The sequence below is a fragment of the Schistocerca serialis genome, chromosome 2 (assembly GCF_023864345.2).
Source record: "Schistocerca serialis cubense isolate TAMUIC-IGC-003099 chromosome 2, iqSchSeri2.2, whole genome shotgun sequence".
NCBI lineage: Eukaryota > Metazoa > Arthropoda > Insecta > Orthoptera > Acrididae > Schistocerca > Schistocerca serialis.
In genome coordinates, this window is record NC_064639.1 from 99,205,928 (window position 1) to 99,229,233 (window position 23,306).

Genomic DNA, 23,306 nt, shown 5'->3' on the forward strand with positions numbered 1-23,306 from the left:
ATGCCTATCAGTAGTTAGTGCCTTCAGTAGTTAGAATCTTTTATTTAGCTGGCAGTATTGGCGCTCGCTGTATTGCAGTAGTTCGAGTAACCAAGATTTTTGTGAGGTAAGTGATTCATGAAAGGTATATGTATTGTTAGTCAGGGCCATTCTTTTGTAGGGATTGTTGAAAGTCAGATTACGTTGCGCTAAAAATATTGTGTGTGAGTTTAGTGTTGATCAGAATAAGTAAAGAGAGAAATGTCTGAGTACGTTCAGTTCTGCTCAGCTGTTTGAAAATCAAATAACGTAAGGGGTTTACCAGCACATTAATTCATTAATTTTTCTAAGGGGACGTTTCACCTAAGCTTACACATTACTTATTCTAACTTAAACTAACTTACGCTAAGGACAACACACACACCCATACCCAAGGGAGGGCTCGAGCCTCCGAAGGGGAGAGCCGCGCGAACCGTGACAAGACGCCCAAGACACAATTACTGACGTACAGAATCTTTTCGTTTAGCAATAAATCAGTTCGCATATTTGTATTAAACTGTAACTCAATTTCCTAGAAACTTTCTTCAAAATTGCAAATATGTTACTCTTATATGAAAAATATTACCCATGTAGGTGTTGGGCAGGTCTGCGCTCACGTATCAACAATTTTGTTATGAAGATATTTTAGTTATCCTATGGCTCACCTAGTAACGGAAGTCGAATTTTAGCACCAGTGGAACACATATCAACCGTTTCCTCCTTCCATTTCAAAGCTTTACAGTACGTACCCATTTGATCCATTCTTCATGACATGAGTGATCGATGATTAACTTAGCCAATTAACGCATTATAATCAAACGCAGCTTCTCCAAAACCCTCCCACGTTCTACATGTTGGCATGACGTCTCTCTGATTGCTGTGCAGCATTTCAATGACGCCATCGGTATGAGTCTTCAAGCATCAGAACAGTTATATGAGATGTATGACGGTCAGCCTCTAAAATGCGACACCTTGTGACAGTTCTCATGTCTCTCTAGCTCTTAAGGCCGCATGACATTATACATCCAAGTTCTGTCGTATTTAACATTGCTGAAAGGTTTGTCGGGTTCGCATAACTTTCATAGCACGAGCCCTCTTAGAACTGTGCACAAACTCTCGCAAACTATTATATTATTGAATTAATATTAAAAATGAGCTTACACTTTGCGAGGCATATCGTGAAATATAAATAATATGTTTCATAAGACTTTCGCAGCGTAATAGTTGTAAATACGGTTCTCAGACTTACCGGCGAATTTTACGATTGTATCTCAACTAAATTTCGCCATTAAAACGGTCCAGCATCGCCATGTCGTCTGGCATTTCTTTTTAAAGTTTCAGAAACCCGGCGCACGAGAAAACATTGGTTCTCACTGACACGGAATAATCTACAAACACTCAAGAGTCATCCACCTCCGCGTAAGCGTCGACTGTATCACACTCCCGTATATCGTATTTAGAACTGTCAGAATTAGTCAAAAAATGATACAACTTTGTAAAGAAGCCTATGTTCCTCCTGAAGGTTCAAGGTATTTCCATGCCAAATTTCATCGAAATCGGTTGAGTGTGGAAACGTAACAGACAGACTTACTTTCCCACCTATAATATTAGTATTGAAGAGTATGGATGTTTGCTAATTGAGGTTTCCTGTAGTCTATAAACATGGAGTTTAAATAAAATTTTATAAAATGTTCGTGTTAACGAGATTCGAACCAATGACGCTGGGTATACGGCTATAGGCAACTACACTCGAAATCGCTGCGAAATCTTGGGATCTTAAAAGGTGACTTCTTGGAGCAATTTTGTTGCTAGTGCAGGATTTTGTGCACGAACTGACGTCTCAGTTACTGTATGTCCGACAAAAGTTCGATGTGATTCATGTCAGGGGGGTACGGGTGGCCAATCATTCGCTCGAATTCTTTATAATGTTCTTATAACGAATTGCAAACAATTGTGCTCTGGTGACATGGTTCATAGTCGTCCATAAAAACTCCATCTTTGGGAACATGCAGCCCATGAATGGCTGCAAATGGTCTCCAAGTAGCCAAACATAACCATTTCCAGTCAATGATAGCTTCAGCTGGACCAGACGACGCAATGTATTCCATGTAAATGCAGCCGACACCATTATGGAGCCGCCACTAACTTGCACAGTGCCTTGTTGACAACTTGTGTCCCTGGATTCGTGGCGTCTGTGCGACACTCGAACCCTACCATCAGCTCTTACCAACTGAAATCTGGACTCATCTCACAAGACCAGGATTTTCAAGTCGTAGAGGGTCCAACCGTTGTTAAAAGCTGGACATTGTGATTCTGCCTTGTGCATAAACAAACTCTGAGTCTGAGATATTATTATCGCGAGTAGTCGCGAGCTAACAGTTGTCGAGGGGAGTCGGAAGTGCTCGGACGCAGAGTGCGGTAGAGAAGCCGCGCGCTATGAGAGGTCACAGTCTGCCGTGACCGTGCTAGGAGAGCCGGAGGAGACTTTGGTATTAATCGACGATTTTTTGGTTGTTTGCCTTTTTGCTGCTCGTAGTTGTTGGTTGCTAGCGCACTGGAGAGATTTTGTGGAATTCCCGCTTCAAGGGGGGGGGGGGGGGGTCGTTGGGTCGTTTGGGGGGTGAGACCAGACAGCGAGGTCATCGGTGTCATCGGAGTAGGGAAGGAAGTCTGTCGTGCCCTTTCAAAGGAACCATCCTGGCATTTGCCTGGAGCGATTTAGGGAAATCACGGAAAACCATGTAAGTAGGCTGTTTAGGTTTTTATATTGGTAACGCCACGTAGCGCTCTGTATGAAAATCACTGACTGTGCTGTGTGCAGTCTGTGGCCGGTTGGCATTGTTGGAATATTCGCTATTGTAGTGTTGGGCAGTTGGATGTGAACTGCGCGTAGTGTTGCGCAGTTGGAGGTGAGCCGCCGGCAATGGTGGATGTGGAGAGAAAGATGCTTGCGTTTTGAGAACGGACGATCTGGACGTGTGTCCGCCAGAAAAAGGAAATTTGTAAAGATGGATGTCATGAATGATGACTTTGGAACACTATTAAGGTAAATACATTGTTTGTTCTCCATCAAAATCTTTCATTTGCTAACTATGCCTATCAGTAGTTAGAATCTTTCATTTAGCTGGCAGTATTGACGCTCGCCGTATTGCAGTAGTTCGAGTAACGAAGATTTTTGTGAGGTAAGTGATTCATGAAAGGTATAGGTTATTGTTAGTCAGGGCCATTCTTTTGTGGGTATTATTGAAAGTCAGATTGCGTTGCGCTAAAAATATTGTGTGTCAGTTTAGTGATGATCAGAATAAGTAAAGAGAGAAATGTCTGAGTACGTTCAGTTTTGCTCAGCTGTTTGAAAATTAAATAACGTAAGAGGTTTACCAGCACACTCATTCAAAATTTTTCTAAGGGGACGTTTCTACCTAAATCATGATGGTCAAACGCGGGATTGAACCGTCGTCCTCCCAAATGCGAGTCCAGTGTGCTAGCCACTACGCCACCTCGCTCGGTAGCGACTTTGTCAGTGTGTATGAATACACTCAGAGCAATATTCGTATCCTTGCTGTGGCCAGAAACGTGTTTATTCAGCGTAGACATTGTGGGATGATTAAAAGTGTGTAAAGCCTGTCAGCATTTAAATCATCGATTTTCTGGATATAGTAAATTAAGAGTTTTTATTGATTTCTTCCATTTTTCATTATATCGTTTAAGATTAGTTGATTAAACCCCTCCTAACCATTTAAATTCTGTGTATAAAAGTATGGCAGTGATTGTTGCAATTAGTCCATGCACTTGGCATGGATCGCAGTATTGGTTTTTTGAAATATTTTAGCATATTGCTGATCACGCAGTTCCAGCGGCAAGATGAGGTAAGAAGTCTTTGGTAGAGGAGTATTGCAGAACAGTTGTTAGGATATGTTAGGCCATATTTTAAATCTCGCTGTCAGAAGGCTGAGAATTGATTCCTTTATAATTCGTGGGAGGAGTAATCAATTTTCTGTTCCTATTTCTGTTTCTTCAGTCTGATTTCCATTATTGTCAGAGATGGAACGTCACACACATATTTCTGTACATGTCATAAAATAATTACGAGCCCGTTTCGTTGTGGTCACGAGCCGAGGAGAGGCGTTGCAGGTGATATCACGCTGTTTGCAAAGGCACTCGCGTCGGTCGTCTGCAGCCGTAGCCCATTAACGTCCAACACTGATTTCTGCTGTTATTTCATGCACTATTGCTTGTCTGTTAGCACTATCAACTGTATGCACACGTCTTGCTCTCCATTGCGTTGTCCGTGGTGAGAGGAAACGCCCGAAATTTCCTACTCTCGGCACCCTCTTGAAACTGTGGGATACTGAATTCTCCAACGATTTCCGAAACTGAATGTCCACACGTCTTGCTCCAACTATCATTCCGCGTTCTAAGTCCGTTAATTCCCTTCGTGGGGCCATAATCGCATAGGAAACCTTTCACACGAATCACCTGAATACAAATGGCAGCTCTGTTGCTGTTTTTTCCTTTCTTTATTGTGATTTCATTCCCCTGCCCCATATGGACAGGGGAGGGCTGTCAGCGGCACAATCCGCCGCTCTTCAGCTGAGTGACTTGACAGCTAATACAAGAAGAAAATGTTACATATAAGGTGATAAAAAAGGAGGACATAAAACGGAGTAAGGGGAGATAATGGAGGTAAAAATACGCTGACATGGAGAAATTCATGGGGGGACAACTAAAAAAGTTGACATAAAGTTAAAAAACACAGTTGGCGATTCGTAGAACACAAAAAAAGGACACTGAAGTCACATGCACAGGTTAAAAGTTGGCCACAGTATTAAAAACACTCCAGAACACACTTTAAACCCAATTGGAGTACACACAACGAAGAATAAAACTCCCAGGTCGGACCTGCCGAGGGAGAGGCCCGCAGGAGGCAGGTGGGGCAGGAGATGAAGAAGGAAGACAAGGCGGGAGGGAGTGCAGAGACACTGAAGGGGAGCACAGGAGAGGGAGGGAGAGTAGGAGGGGAAAGCCACTCAGGAGAACGGAGGGGGAGGAGAGTTTGCCCTGAGGAGGAGGCAAGAGGAAGGTGGGGTTAGAGTTGGTAGGAAGGGTACTTGTCAGGGCGAAGCTCACCATCTGGGAGGGGTGCAGCTCCCCCAGTGCACTAGCCTTTTACACATTGGGTATGCGCTACTGCCGCCATCTGTATGTGGGCAGATAGCTATCCCATGACTTTTGTCACCTCAGTGTATTAAAAAATGGAGGAGGGTGGAGAAATTCATTACGTGTGTCCCTTCTGTGTCATCGAGCCGTTCATACACTGCAATCCGCGCCTTCCGTCTGCACTCCAGACCGATACGATACGACAGAAACTGAATGTGTGATCAGCGCATCGTTGTACGATTTGGTATGAGGGTGTTGTGTTAGACGGGTCACCTACGAGAACCAGATGCAACGGACGTAGGTGAAGAAATTGGTGTGCAAACCGTCTTCTGAAAAGAAGTGGTAGCGTCCCGGTGGCTACGTTATCGCATCCGTACGTCGCGAGCGGCTTATGCAGAGCCGCGATTGCTTCCACACTGACGTAGGAGTGACGCGGATGCTGCAGCGGCTGAGCTTATGCCCGCCGTCTCGGCTATCGGCTGCTGACTCGCCGGCGTGGCGCCGCCAGCTGCAGTCGCCCGCCTCCCGTTCAGCCGCTCCGCCACAGACACAAACCCAGGACCCGCCGCCATGAGGGACCTCTCCAGCGCCAGCGGCCGTAGCAACACTGAACTACCAGCAGAAAGGGACGCTCCCTACGTGAGTAACACCACTGTCATTTCCGTACCACATTCGTCTGTTTCTGTAAGCCAAGAAAGTGTTTTTGACTACTCAACAACATACAAATGACATCGCTTTAAAGAAGAATGTGATACAGCAGTACCAAGTGCCGTAAACACGTACACGAATTAATGTAGGTAACATAAACAAATTATGCGTCTGTAAGTTTGGGGGGGGATCAGCTTTCTGTGTGGAATTATGCATGCTGGGATATAAATTCATTACCAAAGACTAGCTTCTCAGTCTTCCACCTCCGCAAAATTTGCACGAAATATTTAGCTCCTACTTATTAAAGCATCGAACTCCCATGTATAAAACAACTTCCGAGCTCTAATTATATTGCAAATCAGTTAAAGTGCTAACTGTCTGACATTAAGCGAGCAAATGATACAGAAATCAAATGGCTCTGAGCACTATGGGACTTAACTTCTGAGGTCATCAGTCCCCTAGAACTTAGAACTAATTAAACCTAATTAACTAAATGACATCATACACATCCATGCCCGAGACAGGATTCGAACCTGCGACCGTAGCGGTCACGCGGTTCCAGACTGTAGCGCCTAGAATTGCTCGGCGACTCCGGCCGGCACAAATGATACATATAACAGAATTTAGTCGTCAGTAATATATTATCCCTCACTATTTACAAAAGTCTTTCGATCCCGCCACTGTAGAAATCACGTGGTTTTGAGGCGAAGAACTCGTCGAGCGCTGTAAGGAGCGCATTTTCATCCGGTAAACAAATCCCTTATAGGCTGCTGGATAGAGAGCGGAAACGTGAATATCTGAGGGCGCAAGATCAGGTGAACGAGGTGAATGCGGAATGACTTCCCAACCCAACTCCTGTGTAGTGTTTTTTGTTAGTCTATCAGAACGCGGCCGTGCGTTATCGTGAAGTGGCAATACTTCACGCAGTCTCCTTGGCCGTTGTTCTTGAACAGCGTCTGCAAGACGTCTCACTTGTTGACAATAAAAGTCAACAGTGACACTTACACCTCGGGGAAGCTATTGATGTTATACCACACCGTTGCTGTTCCACCACATGCGTAACATTAAATTTTGTGAATGCGAGCAGTTCTTTGTGCGGGGAGTTGCCGCTTTGTTTCGGCGCAAACATCCCTTTTTTTTCTTTATGTAAGCAGGAAGACGCCATTTCGCTTCACAAGTAACGATACAGGATATGAATGCTCGCTGTTCTTCGCGAGCCAATTGACGACGAGCAAGCGAAGATACATACACTATTTGATCAAAAGTATCAGGACACTCCCAAAACATACGTTTTTCATATTAGGGGCAATTTGCTGCCACCTACTGCCAGATACTCCATATCAGGGACTTCAGTAGTCATTAGACATCGTGAGAGAGCAGAGTGAGGCGCTCCGCGGAACGAACGGACTTCGAACGTCGTCAGGTGATTGAATGTCACTTGTGTCATACTTCTGTACGCGAGATTTCCACACTCCTAAACATCCCTAGGTCCACTGTTTCCGATGTGATAGTGAGGTGGAAACCGGAAGGGACACGTACAGATCGACCTCGTCTGACAGAGACCGTCGACAGTTGCAGACGGTCGTAATATATAATATGCAGACGTCTATCCAGACCATCACACAGCAATTCCAAACTGCATCAGGGTCAACTGTAACTATTCTGACGGTTAGGCGGGAGGTGAGAAATCCTGGATTTCATGGTCGAGCGGCTGTTCATAAGCCACTCATCACGCCGCTAAATGCCAAACGACGCTTCGCTTGGTGTAAGGAGAGTCAACATAGGACGATTGAGCAGTGGAAAAACGTTGTGTGGAGTGACGAGTCACGGTACACAATGTGGCGATCCGATGGTAGGGCGTGGGTTTGGCGAACGCCCGGTCAACGTCATCTGCCAGCGTGTGTAGTGCCAGCAGTGAAATTCGGAGGCGGTGGTGTTATGGTGTAGTCGTGTTTCTCGGGAAGGGGGCTTGCACCCCTTGTTGTTTTGCGTAGCACTATCACAGCACAGGCCTACATTGATGTTTTAAGCACTCTCACAATTGAAGATCAATTCGGGGATGGCGACTGCATCTTTCAGCACAATCGAGCACCTGTTCATATTGCACGTTCTGTGCCGGAGTGGTTACACGACAATAACATCCCTGTAATGAACTGGCTTGCACAGAATCCTGACGTGAATCCTATAGAACACCTTTCGGACGTTTTGGGACGCCGACTTCGTGCCAGGCCTCACCGACCGACATCGATGCCTCGCCTCAGTGCAACACACCGTGAAGAATGGGCTGCCATTCCCCAAGAAACCTTCCAGCGCCTGATTGAACGTATGTCTTCGACAGTCATCAAGGCTAGTGGTGGGCCAACACCATATTGAATTCCAGCATTACAGATGGAGGGCGCCACGATCTTATAAGTCATTTTCAGCCAGGTGTCCGGATACTTTTGATCACATGTCCACATGAATTCGCTTCTCTTTCTGGAGATACAGTTACTAATTCGCTGGTATACAAGTGCCTGTTGTTGATGCCGCTGTGGAAGTGATAGAACTGCTTGTCTTCAACTGGGCCGCGGCCAGGCGGAGCGGCGCTCACGTCCTCTGTGTCGCTGCCGTCGGCTTGCCGTCCTGGACAGGGGTCGGTCTGGGTGCCATTGGCTGATGTCTTCTTCACAGCACTCTCTGCTCTAACGATCTCCACCGGCGTGCCGGCGCTTGATTTTATGCCGGAACAGAAAACACAATAGACCTCCACCATGCCCTCTAATGACCGCTCGCTTGACACCATTTCGGTCGCAAGTGGCGGTGGTTTGTTGTCACACTAAGGGCTTCTGGCTTGGATCTGTCCCTGAAGTAGCCGATATAAGTTCGTTGTGTCACTGTGGTGCCAACTGCTGCTCCTAGTACTGCTGCAGATGCAGTACGATGCGCCAGAGCCATACGCCCAACACGATGGTCTTCCCTCTCGGTAGTGCCTCGTGGCCGTCTACAGAGCGATCTTCTGGCGACCATACGTTCTCGTGACCACCGCTGCCAAGAATCATGTACAGTGGCTACATTCCTGCCAAGTCTTTCTGCAATATCTCGGAAGGAACATCCAGCTTCTCGTTGCACCATTGCACAATCTCGTTCAATCTCAGTGAGATATTAATAATGGCATCTTTGTCGCCTTAAAGGCATTCTCGATTAATATTAACGTCAAATCTCAAAGGTAATTACTGCTCACAGCTGCTACAGTCTGTACTTAAAGCAAACCTGATTTGCATCCTCATAGTGGCGCTACTAGTGCAAAATTTGAATATACAGCATCTTTCAGATGTAGGAACACGCCTACCAACTTTCGTTTATGTCGCACAACAGGTTCTCGCTGTTGCGATTTTTTTCCGTCAGTGTATTATTTCCATTTCGTCTAGACAGTCCATGATTCGGTACATAGTACCGTAATCGAGATAAAACACTTTGCGAATAGTTCCTTTGATATTATCGGATTTTTTTTTTTTTTTTTACTGTCAACAAACGTTCGCCTTTTCATAAGGTACTTTACTTTCGTAAGTTTCTTTACCCATCAAATTTCTAATTCTTATTTCCTATGCAGGAGGTCTAATAAAGAATCAGAAAACAGTAATAAGGGTAAGTTGCTGCAGACAGCATAGTCAACGCATTTTCGCAGCCAAGATAGGTACAAAGCCAGCAGCCACTCAAAGAGTACAAGCTTATATGACACCTATCCCCGCAGATGAAGAAACAGATATAAATTATGATCAGACAAAAGAAATTAGACATACACTTAAGGCAGACAAAAATGTAATTGTATTTTGGGACTGGAATTCGGTATTAGAAAAAGAACGAGACGAAAAAACAGTATAAGAACGTGCACTGTCGGGAGACAAGTGACATGGAATGCCGCCTGATAGAATTTGGCACATGGCACGATGTAATCATTCGCAACATTCAATTTAAGAACCATGAAAGAAAGCTGTATTCGTGGAATACACCGAGAGACACCGGAAGTTTCATATAGATTACACTGTTGTAAGACAGATATTTCGGAATGAGATTTTAAGCAGAAAAACATTTCCAGAGGCAGATGTGGACTCTCACCATAAGTTATTCTTTATGAACTGCACATTAAAACTGAAGGATTGCAGAAAGTCAGGTAAAAAGGGAATGGGATCTGGCAAAATTTAAATAATCGGAAATTGTTGAAAGTGTAAATAACAGCATTAGGCAACGACTGACCCAAAGAGAGGACTTGACTGCAATAGAAGACGTACAGGTAGCTTTGAGAGATGAAAAGATGAAGGCAGAAGAGTATTCAATAGGGAAAAAGACAAGGTCCAGCAGAAATCCTTGAGCAACACGCATGACACTGAATTTAGTCGACGAAAAGAGTAGACATAAAAAGTAGCAAATGAAACACCACGCATAACTAAGGCAAAGAGCGAATCTGCTTACACGAAAAATTAAACAGATCTTTGGAGAAAAGAGAAGCACTTGCTCGTGTATTAAGTGTGCAGACGGCAGACAAATATTATGCAAACAAGAGTGGACAAGAAGGTGGAATGAGTGTGTAGAAGGGCTGTAAAAGGGAAATGAACCTGAAGAGAATATTACGCAAAGAGAAGAGGAAGTAGATAAACAGGAAATAAAGTATTACAAGAAGAATCTGGTAGAGCACTGAAAAACCGAAGTCGAAAAAAGACCTCTTGAGTAGGTAGGTGACACACCCTCAGAATAATCCAGGTCCTTGAGCCAGCCATGACAAAACTTGGTAAGCAAGATGCACGAGTCACGACATACCCTCAGACTTCAAGAAGAATGTCATAATTCCTTTTCCAAAGAAGGCAGGTGGTGACTGGTGTGAATATTACCAAATAATCAGTTTAATAAGCTGCGGTTGCAAAATAATGCCTCAAATTACACTCCTGGAAATGGAAAAAAGAACACATTGACACCGGTGTGTCAGACCCACCATACTTGCTCCGGACACTGCGAGAGGGCTGTACAAGCAATGATCACACGCACGGCACAGCGGACACACCAGGAACCGCGGTGTTGGCCGTCGAATGGCGCTAGCTGAGCAGGATTTGTGCACCGCCGCCGTCAGTGTCAGCCAGTTTGCCGTGGCATACGGAGCTCCATCGCAGTCTTTAACACTGGTAGCATGCCGCGACAGCGTGGACGTGAACCGTATGTGCAGTTGACGGACTTTGAGCGAGGGCGTATAGTGGGCATGCGGGAGGCCGGGTGGACGTACCGCCGAATTGCTCAACACGTGGGGCGTGAGGTCTCCACAGTACATCGATGTTGTCGCCAGTGGTCGGCGGAAGGTGCACGTGCCCGTCGACCTGGGACCGGACCGCAGCGACGCACGGATGCACGCCGAGACCGTAGGATCCTACGCAGTGCCGTAGGGGACCGCACCGCCACTTCCCAGCAAATTAGGGACACTGTTGCTCCTGGGGTATCGGCGAGGACCATTCGCAACCGTCTCCATGAAGCTGGGCTACGGTCCCGCACACCGTTAGGCCGTATTCCGCTCACGCCCCAACATCGTGCAGCCCGCCTCCAGTGGTGTCGCGACAGGCGTGAATGGAGGGACGAATGGAGACGTGTCGTCTTCAGCGATGAGAGTCGCTTCTGCCTTGGTGCCAATGATGGTCGTATGCGTGTTTGGCGCCGTGCAGGTGAGCGCCACAATCAGGACTGCATACGACCGAGGCACACAGGGCCAACACCCGGCATCATGGTGTGGGGAGCGATCGCCTACACTGGCCGTACACCACTGGTGATCGTCGAGGGGACACTGAATAGTGCACGGTACATCCAAACCGTCATCGAACCCATCGTTCTACCATTCCTAGACCGGCAAGGGAACTTGCTGTTCCAACAGGACAATGCACGTCCGCATGTATCCCGTGCCACCCAACGTGCTCTAGAAGGTGTAAGTCAACTACCCTGGCCAGCAAGATCTCCGGATCTGTCCCCCATTGAGCATGTTTGGGACTGGATGAAGCGTCGTCTCACGCGGTCTGCACGTCCAGCACGAACGCTGGTCCAACTGAGGCGCCAGGTGGAAATGGCATGGCAAGCCGTTCCACAGGACTACATCCAGCATCTCTACGATCGTCTCCATGGGAGAATAGCAGCCTGCATTGCTGCGAAAGGTGGATATACACTGTACCAGTGCCGACATTGTGCATGCTCTGTTGCCTGTGTCTATGTGCCTGTGGTTCTGTCAGTGTGATCATGTGATGTATATGACCCCAGGAATGTGTCAATAAAGTTTCCCCTTCCTGGGACAATGAATTCACGGTGTTCTTATTTCAATTTCCAGGAGTGTATTTACAGAAGAATGGTAAAACTGACAGAAGCCTATCTCGGAGAAGATGACTTTGGGTTCTGTTCCGGAATAATGTAAGAAGCTGCGACTTATCTTTCAAGATAGGCTGAATAAAGACGAACTTCCATTTATAGCGGCCCAGATGTTGCCAACGCTGTCTCGCGTACACAGCCGAAGTTTCACTGGGGAGCGCATACACACCTTCCATACAGTCTCAGCTTCTTCCTATGCAATTTCCATATTTTTCGGACCCTGAAGAAAGAGATTTGCTTCGGACGAAAAGTTGCACGCCTGGGTGCAATCACAGCTCCGTTTTTCCAGGAGGGCGCTGACCATTTTGTCTCACAGTTGGATAAATGTATTAACAGTTACGGTGGCTAATTTTGAAAAAAATAAACGACTTACTTTTCTCCAAATGTTTTGCTTTCATTTCATTGTCCTATACAGATTTCGAAAAAGTTTTTGACAATATTGAGTGGAATATGCTCTTTGAAATTCTGAACGTAGCAGGGATAAAATAAGGGAGCGAAAAGTTATCTACAACTTGTATACAAATCAGACTGCTGTTAAAAGTATAGACGGCCATGAGACGGAAGCACTAGTTAAGAAGGGAATAAGACGGCATTGTAGAGTATTCCCTTTGTTATTCGATCTGTACAATGAGCAAGCAGTAAGGAAGCCAAGGAGAAATTTGGCAGAAGTTTAACATACAAAGAGAAGAAATAAAAATTGAAGTTCGCCGATGACATTCTAGTTCTGTCAAAGACGCAAAGGATTTGGAACATCTGTTCAACAGAATCAATAAGGAATGTATAATATCTCGAATATACATCGTAGGATGAAATCAACAAAAGTAACTAGATTATAATCGACTTAAATCAAGCCGGCCGGTGTGGCCGTGCGGTTCTAGGCGCTTCAGTCTGGAACCGCGTGACCTCTACGGTCGCAGGTTCGAATCCTGCCTCGGGCATGGATGTGTGTGATGTCCTTAGTTTAGTTAGGTTTAAGTAGTTCTAAGTTCTAGGGGACTGATGACCACAGATGTTAAGTCCCATAGTGCTCAGAGCCATTAGAACCATTTGACTTAAATCAACAGATGCTGAGGGGACTAGGTTAATAAATCAGACACTGAAACTAGATTTCTTATGCTGTTTGAGCATAAAATAACTGACCACAACCGAAGTATCGAGGATATTTTGATCATTTACTTAATAACATAAAAAGTCTGACAGGTAGCGAAGCAAGTTTTCACTCTAATTCAAAATCATTTCCCCTGGACAATTCCTATTCCATCGACGAATTTGAACTTACGAACTGGTAGCCAGTAAAAAAAAATTGTAGTTGTTGAGGTGTACCCATACCATTTCGATAAAGGAAAAAGGAATCGTTCAAATTATCTATGGGACATGTAAATAACTAATTATAAAGTGGAGGTTGGCAGTAGTATGTAAAGAGTTTCTGAGGAAGAAAAATTTGCTAATGCGGAATACGAATTTTAGTTTAGGCTATCTTATATGAAGGAATTTGTCTGGAGTGTAGGATTGTGAAAGTAAAACGTGGACCATAAACAGTTCTGACAATAAGAGAATAAAAGTTTTTGTAATGCGGTGTTACAGTTGAAGATTGGATGGGTAGATGCGAAACTGATGAGGAGGCACTGACTCGAACTTGGCAGCAAAAATATTTGGCACAATTGGACTAAAAGAAGGGTTCAATTGATAGGACACATCCCAAGGGTTCAAGGAATAGTCAGTTTGCTAATTGGAGGAAGAGTAGGCGTAAAAATTGTAGTGGAAGATCAAGGCTCTTCTACAGTAAGTATTTTCAAATGGGTGGATGAGGCAGTAATTATTCATAGTTGAAGAGGCCTGATATGTTGTGACCAGACGAACTGTGGGTTGCCCCGCAGCTCGTGGTCGTGCGGTAGCGTTCTCGCTTCCCACGCCCGGGTTCCCGGGTTCGATTCCCGGCGGGGTCAGGGATTTTCTCTGCCTCGTGATGGCTGGGTGTTGTGTGATGTCCTTAGGTTAGTTAGGTTTAAGTAGTTCTAAGTTCTAGGGGACTGATGACCATAGATGTTAAGTCCCATAGTGCTCAGAGCCATTTGAACTGTGGGTTCCTTTATCGCTCTGAGTGAGGCTCATGAAACCAGAACACATGAAATATTTTTTCACTCTATTACATAAATGAATAAAAGATTTACTTCTCTCTGACACAGTTCTACGAGGTGCGACAATAAATCAATGAGACTGATGTTGCTTACCGTTTTAGTCAAGTTTAGTGTTGTCTCCTTCAAAGTAGCCTAGTTCCCTTCTGATTGCACACACTTTTTCCAGCGCTTCTGCCATTGATGGTAACATTTCTGGAACTCGTCTTCTGTAATATCCTCCAAGACCCTCGTCACAGCTTTTTGGACATCTTGTGTTGTTGTAAAATGGTGCCCCTTGACCGCCGTTTTGACTCTTGGAAATAGAAAAACGTCGCACGGAGCGATATCTGGTGAATAAGGTGGCTGCGATAGTACTGAAATTTTTTTTTAGGTTAAAAATTGCTGTACTGACAGAGCAGTATGAGATGGAGCATTATCGTGATGCAGAATTCAATTATCAGCAATGTTGGTACGGACACGAAGAACTCTTTCACGAAGTCTTTCTAAAATTTCTTTGCAGTAAAATTGGTTAACTGTTTGTACAGGAGGCACCCACTCTTTATGAACAATTTCCTTGGAATCAAAGAATCACACAAGCATGCATTTCAGTTTTGACTTTGACATGCGAGCTTCTTTTGAGCACCATTGCGAACTTTGGCGTTTTGTCTTTGGATCGTACTGAAAAAACCAACTTTCATCACCAGTGCTAGCACGGTTCATCAGTTCTGCATTGATTTCCGTTTGCTCTAACAGATCGGCTGCCACATTTTTCCGTGTTTCTCGCTGTTGTGGTGTGGGATTTTTGTGGACCATTTTTGCACAAATCTTTCTCATACCAAGATCTTCAGTTAATATTAGACGAACTGTTTCTCGATTGATGTTCAGTTCTTCTGCAATCATTTTCACGGACAATCTTCGATCAGATCGTACGAGTTCACGCAGCCTGGCCAAGTTGATATCAGTCCGTGAGGTTGATGGTTGTCCACTGCGGTCTTCATCTTCAACATTCGTTCTGCCTTCACTAAACATTTTATGCCAACGAAAAACTTGAGCTCTTGACATAACCTTATCTCCAAAAGCCTTCTGAAGCTTACCGTAAGTTGTCGTCGCGTTTTCACCCAGTTTAACGCAAAAAGAAATGGCATACCGTTGCGCAATATTATGCGGTTCCATTTCCGTGACGAGAGACACAAACACTTGTTGACTTATTACAGCACATCTCACGACTGAGCAGTTGCATCGATGTGGCTCTTAGACTAGAAGCAGCTTATAGACCAAGGCCAAAGATATTGAGCCTACACAAGCCTGCACGGTTGCCACATCTTGCAAAGAAAATCAGTCTCATTACTTTATTGTCGCACCTCATGGACCATAGGATTGCTTGGTAATTTACGCTGTCACTCGTTATGAAAGCATCACTTGATGCAGTAACTAACTGTTCTCTTAAGGTTCAATGTTCGACATTTACGTCAGCACAAGTTGACCTGAAACTTCAACAATTCATTGTTCCTATACAAAAATGTAGACCTCTGTAGCTGAGATCACGAACTGGGGCTCAGTTCTTGTATGCTCGCACTATATTGGCCTCAGTGGGAACGCACTGCTATGCTGAGAGACTGAACACCAAACAACACAAGGCAACAACTGATGCAAATGAAGACCTCGGCTGAAAACAGTGTTAAGGGATGGTCTATGAGAAACAACAGAGTTATTACATGTAAAACATGATAAGTGATGTGCTTTGTTCGTATTAGGCAACAGTTCCACGATGAAACAAGAACTGGCAGCTCTATCTCTAATTTCAGATTCTCACTAATGGCAACTTTGTCATAATGTCTGCCCTTAGACAGCTGTTAAGGACCAAAATTGTGGCTCCTAGTAGTAGTAATGTGCTCTGTTTTCGCGCCAGGAATATGCTATTCAGGGATGAATTGGACAAATACGAGAATGATGAGGATAAATACGAGAATGATGAGGATAACTACGACTCAGACAAAGACCCTGAACATGTTCTGGAGCGCAAACTGGGTAGATGTGAATAGTTCTATAAGCAAATGAACAATTTTAACTTGTCCCTTACCATCGTTTTTGTGAATTTACGTGACAGGTGTGATGGCAGAAATGTTAAGCGACATCCTTAATATTATAGATTGCTGTTTGACGTTGTTATACTTCTTCATTTCTAAACGTTATAACGCAAATCTTAGTACCATAACCAGAAACCATTCGGACCTGTTAAATTCATACTTTTGAGAGTTTTCACAGTAATGTTTCGTTACCTTGCGCAGCAAGTAAACAGTGGTAATTCAATGGTAGCCCAGCTTGTAAGTAAGTACCTGTTGCGGCTTTTCTAAGAATAAAATTTTGGAGAGAATTTATGTTTTCAAAAACTTGTCGCTACACTAGAAATATCTGAAAACAATGGTTTCTTTCAATAACAATAGATATACTTGAAATGTCTTAAATGTAGACACCGGCCTCTGTGACCGAGCGGTTCTAGGAGCTTCAGTCTGGAACAGGGCGACCGCTACGGTCGCAGGTTCGAATCCTGCCTCAGACATGGATGTGTGTAATGTCCCTAGGTTAGTTAGGTTGAAGTATTTCTAAGTTCTAGGGGACTGATGACCTCAGATGTTAAGTCCCATAGTGCTCAGAGCCATTTGAACCATTTCTTAAATGTAGATTTTGTTGAAACTTTACCGTGTAATTACTCAAAGCAAACAACTTGTCCCTTCCCATTGTTTACAGCCAAGGTCTTCGATTATGAAATTATACAAAACAATAGCCTTACCGAAACTGGCATATGAAATGAAAAAGAAAATGACTTATTCAAATACCTGTAATGACGTACCAACGAAAAGGTACGGATACAACAAGATTTGGCTGATAATGGGACGACAAAAATTATAATTAGTGATCTACTTACATCAGGGTTAACATACAGTGCGACGACCGAGTATATGTTGGGCAGGACATGCCTAAAACAAAATCTATGATTGATGATGATAGTGATGTTGACGAAACATAGATGGTCATCTAAAAGGCGAGAATTAGGAAATAACTTCAGTTCTATATCAAACTGAGAAACTGTAACATTGTTGAAATATTTTGGAATACCTATAAAGCATACTACTTGTGGAAATAACTTAATAACAGAATCAAACACGAAATGTGAACTAGAATGAGAGTTGTCTTATACGCTCAGTACTGAAGTTCCTGAAGCTGCAGTAAAAATAAAAATACGGTTCTTTCCAGTTCAAACTGACAACAGAACAGAAGTCATTATCCCGGAATGTTATTAATAAATATCTCGCGATTGTCATTCATACTTTCCGAATTTCGACATTTCCTTAAATTTATTTTATGGCTTATACTTCAAGTTTGTAGTCGTTGTGAGACTACTAGGGGTAGCCATAAAATCTTAAGTATCATTTTGATAAAACAAAGGTTACTTTATTAATTTTTTGGTTGTTTGAAATAAATTTTCCAAGTGCTGGAACACAAGTTCCTGCTCCACAGTACTCTAACAGTACAGTTATTTCACTTTGTTCCAGGACTGCAAATGAGTATCTATCAAGAAAAAATTAATTACGAGGGACAAACGAAGTCTTATGACTACCTCCACCCCTCGCAAGTGGTGATATCTCTCGACTTTTTTCTCTGTGTCTCTATCTTGAAAATCAGAAATGTCATATCTTAAAAAGGTAAAATCCGAGATTTGTTCGAACGTTTTAGTCAGCGGTATGATTAAAGACCGAACTAGTTCCTTAGCATGGAACTCCATCACTTTTGTTTAGGCACCAGTGATTACGCAATTACATTCTTTTGCAATGACAAAGAATTCGTATAACAACATTTAGAGCGCGTAATACAAATAAAGCCACGTTGTATAACGTATCAGAAGAAACTGAGATACGCAGTTGCCTACGTCTCAGACTGTCGTAGAAACAGCGAAAGTCATTGCAGAGTGGTACACGGTCGGGGTGTAGATCGGAAAACAGCTGTCAGTTGATTCTCAAATGGCTTGCACTTTCCCACTCACTGGCTCCATTCGCTTCATTTCAATGTATTTAATTCACCTCGTATGCGTTTCTCGTACTAGAACAAAGCATGGTCCTCCGCCACATTTCTTTAATTTTTTTCCGGTAATGCTGCGAGAATGAATCTATCGTCGTGGTGATGGGAAACATACATGAAAACATAAGTGACAATGAAAATTTGTGTCTGGCTAGATGTGTGGTCGTATGGACGTAAGGTTAAGCCGTCGAGTCGCGGTAAATGAGCTTCGATTCCCAGTCGCGTACAAATTTTCAGTTGTCTCTTCATATTAGCCGATACCCTGCAGGTTGAGCAGATATGACCTGTTTGCCCTGATACAATTTCATGTCTTTGCATCTTCATTGATTTCGTCCGCGTCAATATCGTCACGTTGTAACCACACTCATGTCCTACTCCGAAAGATGGATCAACACTTAGTGCTGAAAGCATGATTATTAAGAACAGCAACGTACAGCCCGAACAGTGATCATATGCTGAAAGGAGCGTACAGTTATTTATACAAATATCGAAATTTCAGGAAGTTAGTATTTGTACATGCGTAGAATATCCCACATATACGAACACTGCAAGCATAAGATATTTCTAGAACCTGCCAGAAATGAATAACAGAAAATAACAAATAGTTCTTGGTTGTCAGGTTTGAACCGGCACCCGTAACAGGCCAAAAAAATGGCTCTGAGCACTATGGGACTTAACATCTGTGGTCATCAGTCCCCTAGAACTTAGAACTACTTAAACCCAACTAACCTAAGGACATCACACACATCCATGCCCGAGGCAGGATTCGAACCTGCGACCGTAGCAGTCGCGCGGTTCCGGACTGAGCGCCTAGAACCGCTAGACCACCGCGGCCGGCGTAACAGGCCGCCAGCGACGCTAAAACATTACACCATGCCGATAGCACAACAGCTCGTGGCAGTACAAAATCTGAGACAAAAAAGGCGGAGGTAGAGAGAGAGAGACAGAGAGAGAGACGCAACACAGACTATCCGAGTTGGACGGAAATCATTAGATGTCACGTACATCTATAGAGAAACAAATGATTACAGTTTCACAAAAATTGGATGATTTGTTCAAGAGAAACAGCTTCACAAATTGAGCAAGTCAATAACACGTTGCTTTACCTCTGGCCCTTACGCATGCAATTATTCGGCTTGACGCTGAGTGATAGGGTTTTTGGGTGTCCTGAGAGATATCCTGCCAAATTCTGTCCAATTGGCGCGTTAGAAAGTCAAAACCCCGAGGTGGGTGGAGGAGCCTGTCCATAGTGCCCCAAACACTCTCAATTGGGAACAGATCCGGCGTCCTTGCTGGCCAAATAATGGTTTGACTTGGTGAAATGTCTTGCAATGAAAGGTAACAAAACGGGGCGTAGAATATCGTCGACGTGTCGCTGTGCTGTAAGGGTGGCGCCTATGACAACCAAAGAGGTCCTGCCATGAAATGGAATGGCACACCAGACCGCCAGTTTTGGTTGACGGGCCGTATAGCGGGCAACAGTCAGGTTGATCATACAATGAAGGCTTTCACAAACGGATGTTTCAGCTGCCGAGAATTCTTCCGGGTTGTATGGCTGTGGTCCATGGAACTCTTCTATCCCTGACGTTTCGTCCAAAGCTACGTTGGACACAGTCGGAGGTGCTCCTGGTTGTGCTGAGTCGGCAACGTCAGGGATAGAAGAGTTCCATGGACCACGGCCATACAACCCGGAAGAATTCTCGGCATTAGGCAGGTTGGTATCCCAACATGTTCGGGGCATCCCTTGACAGTTTTCGGCCTGAAATTTCATTGAGTGGACTAGATTTCTCTTCAGTGATGAGTTCCGCTTCGAACTGAGTCCTGACGACCAGCGAAGAGATATCTGGAGACTCCCCATACAGCGGTGTGGTACCAATCAAATGGTTCAAATGGCTCTGAGCACTATGGGACTTAACATCTATGGTCATCAGTCCCCTAGAACTTAGAACTACTTAAACCTAACTAACCTAAGGACAGCACACAACACCCAGTCATCACGAGGCAGAGAAAATCCCTGACCCCGCCGGGAATCCAACCCGGGATCCCGGGCGCGGGAAGCGAGAACGCTACCGCACGACCACGAGCTGCGGACGTGGTACCAATCTGTCTGTCGCAGTGCGGCCCGACAACCAGGAGCGATAGACTGGGATGCCATTTCATTTCATAGCAGGACTCCTTTGGTTGTTATAGCGGCACCCTTACAGCACAGCGATCCGTCGACGATATGATACGCCCCATTTTGTTGCCCTTCGTGAGAAGCCAACCTGGACTTACATTTCAGGAGGATAATGCTCGCCCGCACACGGCGAGAATTTCTACTTGCCTTTGTGGTAGCCAAACCATACCTTGGCCAGTGAGGTCGCTGGATCTCTCCCCAAATGAGAACGGTTCTGGATTTTGACGAACTAACGCACCAGTTGGACTAAATTTGGCACGAAGTCCCACAGGACATCCAACAGTTCTATCAATCAATGCCAAGCCGAATAGCTACATGCTAAGGGGCAGGGATGGTCCAACGCGTTATTGACTTGGTCTGTTTGTGAAGCTCTTTCTCTTGAATGAATCATCGAGTTTTTCTAAAATGGTAATCATTTGTTGGTGTGTACATGTACATCAGTGGAAGGCAACGGGAAACCACCACTGGAATCACTCCCCTAGACGCTCATGCGGTGGACCTCTCTGACGAGGCTTCCCCTATGACAAGACATGTCATCAGGCAGAATACAAAGTTAAGTTTACATGTACATCATATCTACCGATTTCCGTCCCATTCGGGTAGTTAAGATCTCAGCCGGTCTCGTGGCCCAGCCTATTTCAATCCGAACTTGCGCTGCGGCCCTACTGACGCGCTCGTCGACAGATCGACGCACTTCAAGCATACCCCGTCCCAATCGCTTGCAGTTCACTGTAGTCGCGGAAAGAAATTCAACAAACAAACACAGAAGAAAGCTTGTATTTGAGGGATCCACAGCCTCCAAGTGCGCACTAATTGAAAGCATAGTTCGTAGTACGCTATACTGTAGTCGATTTTTATTGAAATCGCGCGATTAGCTGATTTTGACGACTTGTTATTTGCAAGAACATGTGCATTATTAGGTATTACATGTCGTAATTGTCAAATTATTTTTCACTATACGTAAAGCGTAGACGTTATATTCCATCCTTACGTTAATGTGGATCCATTCACAATGCAAAGATGGAATATAACGTCTACTTTTTACGTGTAATGAGAAATAATTTGACAATTATGACGTGTAATACGTAATATTACATGTGCTGTAAACCGACAAGTCATCGAAAATAGCTAATCACGAATTTTAAATAAAGATCGACTACAGTACAGCCCACTACGGACTATGTTTTGTTTTATTAAACACCGAAGAGAAGACCCCTTCAAGTGTTGCTGGACGCGCCTCTCTTCTTGAAAAACCACTACGCATCACCACTTTAGAGAAAACAGGTCGCCCCCCTGTCCGTGATAATACGACGCGCTACAGTTTCCTCCTGCCCGCTTATTCACGAACCGTACATCGTAAATCACGCAGGGCAACCAGACTACGCAACGAGTGTTGTTCTTTCAAAGCTTTGTAAATATCCCGGTAGTGCTTTTGTGTGTCTTGTACTGCCGTGAAGTCCTTATCAGCTGTGTAGTTGCAGGCTGCGGTATTAACCTATTAAGTAAAATGTACGAGCGTCAGGACTACCGGTCACGTTACACTCTGACATCCGAGAAGCAGGGATATTTGCCTGGGGGAGGGGGGGGGGGGGGGAAGGAGAAGGACTAGGAAGGACGAAGGTTGCTGGTTGCTGTGAACAATGGCCGGTCAGCGCACATATGACGTGGAACACGACGACGAGCAGTCTTCCTACATCAACTTCAGTACTCTGCAAATGACACTCATGTGTTTACCAGAGGATTCGTGGAACCACTTTCAGACTATTTCTCAACTGTCCCACTCTGGGACAGCTCGTGCGTAAAATGAGCACCTGAATCTTTCGCTGACAGCTGTGATTTCTCTCATTTTACCATGGTCATTTCTGCCTACGTTGATGAGAATCAACCAATATGGGATGAAGAAAAAAATACCGCACTTGGAGGTCGGCATACGATAACTGGGATAAAATCCCAGTTCATCCTGCAAAACATAGTCTGTTACCTTTAACAGAGATGGGATTTTAAAAAGATGTTCTTGCAACGTTGGAACTGCGTGCAGCGTAGCCAAGAAAAGGTGTGTGTCCTGTTGGCTCATTGGGACGAGGTAATGCAATGGGGAATGTACCGGGTGGTCAAAAACTCAGTATAAATTGAAAACTTAATAAACCACGGAATAATGTAAATAGAGATGTCAAAATTGACTCACATGCTTGGAATGACATGGGGTTTTATTAGAACCAGACGCTCCACCCCATATAGCTAGACGCGTGAAAGCTCTCTTGCGCGCGTCGTTTGGTGACGATCGTGTGCTCAGCCGGCACTTTCCTCATGCTTGGCCTCCCAGGTCCCCAGACCTCAGTCCGTGCGATTATTGGCTTTGGGGTTACCTGAAGTCGCGAGTGTATCGTGATCGACCGACATCTCCAGGGATGCTGAAAGACAACATCCGACGCCAATGCCTCACCATAACTCCAGACATGCTTTACAGTGCTGTGCACAACATTATTCCTCGACTACAGCTATTGTTGAGGAATGATGGACATATTGAGAATATCCTGTAAAGAACATCATCTTTGCTTTGTCTTACTTTGTTATGCTAATTATTGCTATTCTGATAAGATGAAGCGCCATCTGTTGGACATTTTTTGAACTTGTGTATTTTTTTGGTTCTAATAAAACCCCATGTCATTTTAAGCATGTGTCAATTTGCACCTCTCTATCTACATTATTCTGTGATTTATTCAGTTTTCAAATTTATACTGACT

General features: G+C 44.4%; 1 protein-coding gene across 1 annotated transcript in view; it reads left to right on the top strand.

Annotated features, from left to right (window-relative positions):
* Positions 1-5,745: 5,745 nt before the first annotated feature.
* LOC126455754 (lens fiber major intrinsic protein-like) overlaps positions 5,746-23,306 on the top strand; it is a 106,858-nt gene continuing 89,297 nt past the window's right edge. Inside the window, exon 1 of the mRNA XM_050091520.1 lies at positions 5,746-5,814. Within this exon, the coding sequence (XP_049947477.1) occupies positions 5,746-5,814 (69 nt within the window). The remainder of the gene's footprint in view (positions 5,815-23,306) is intronic.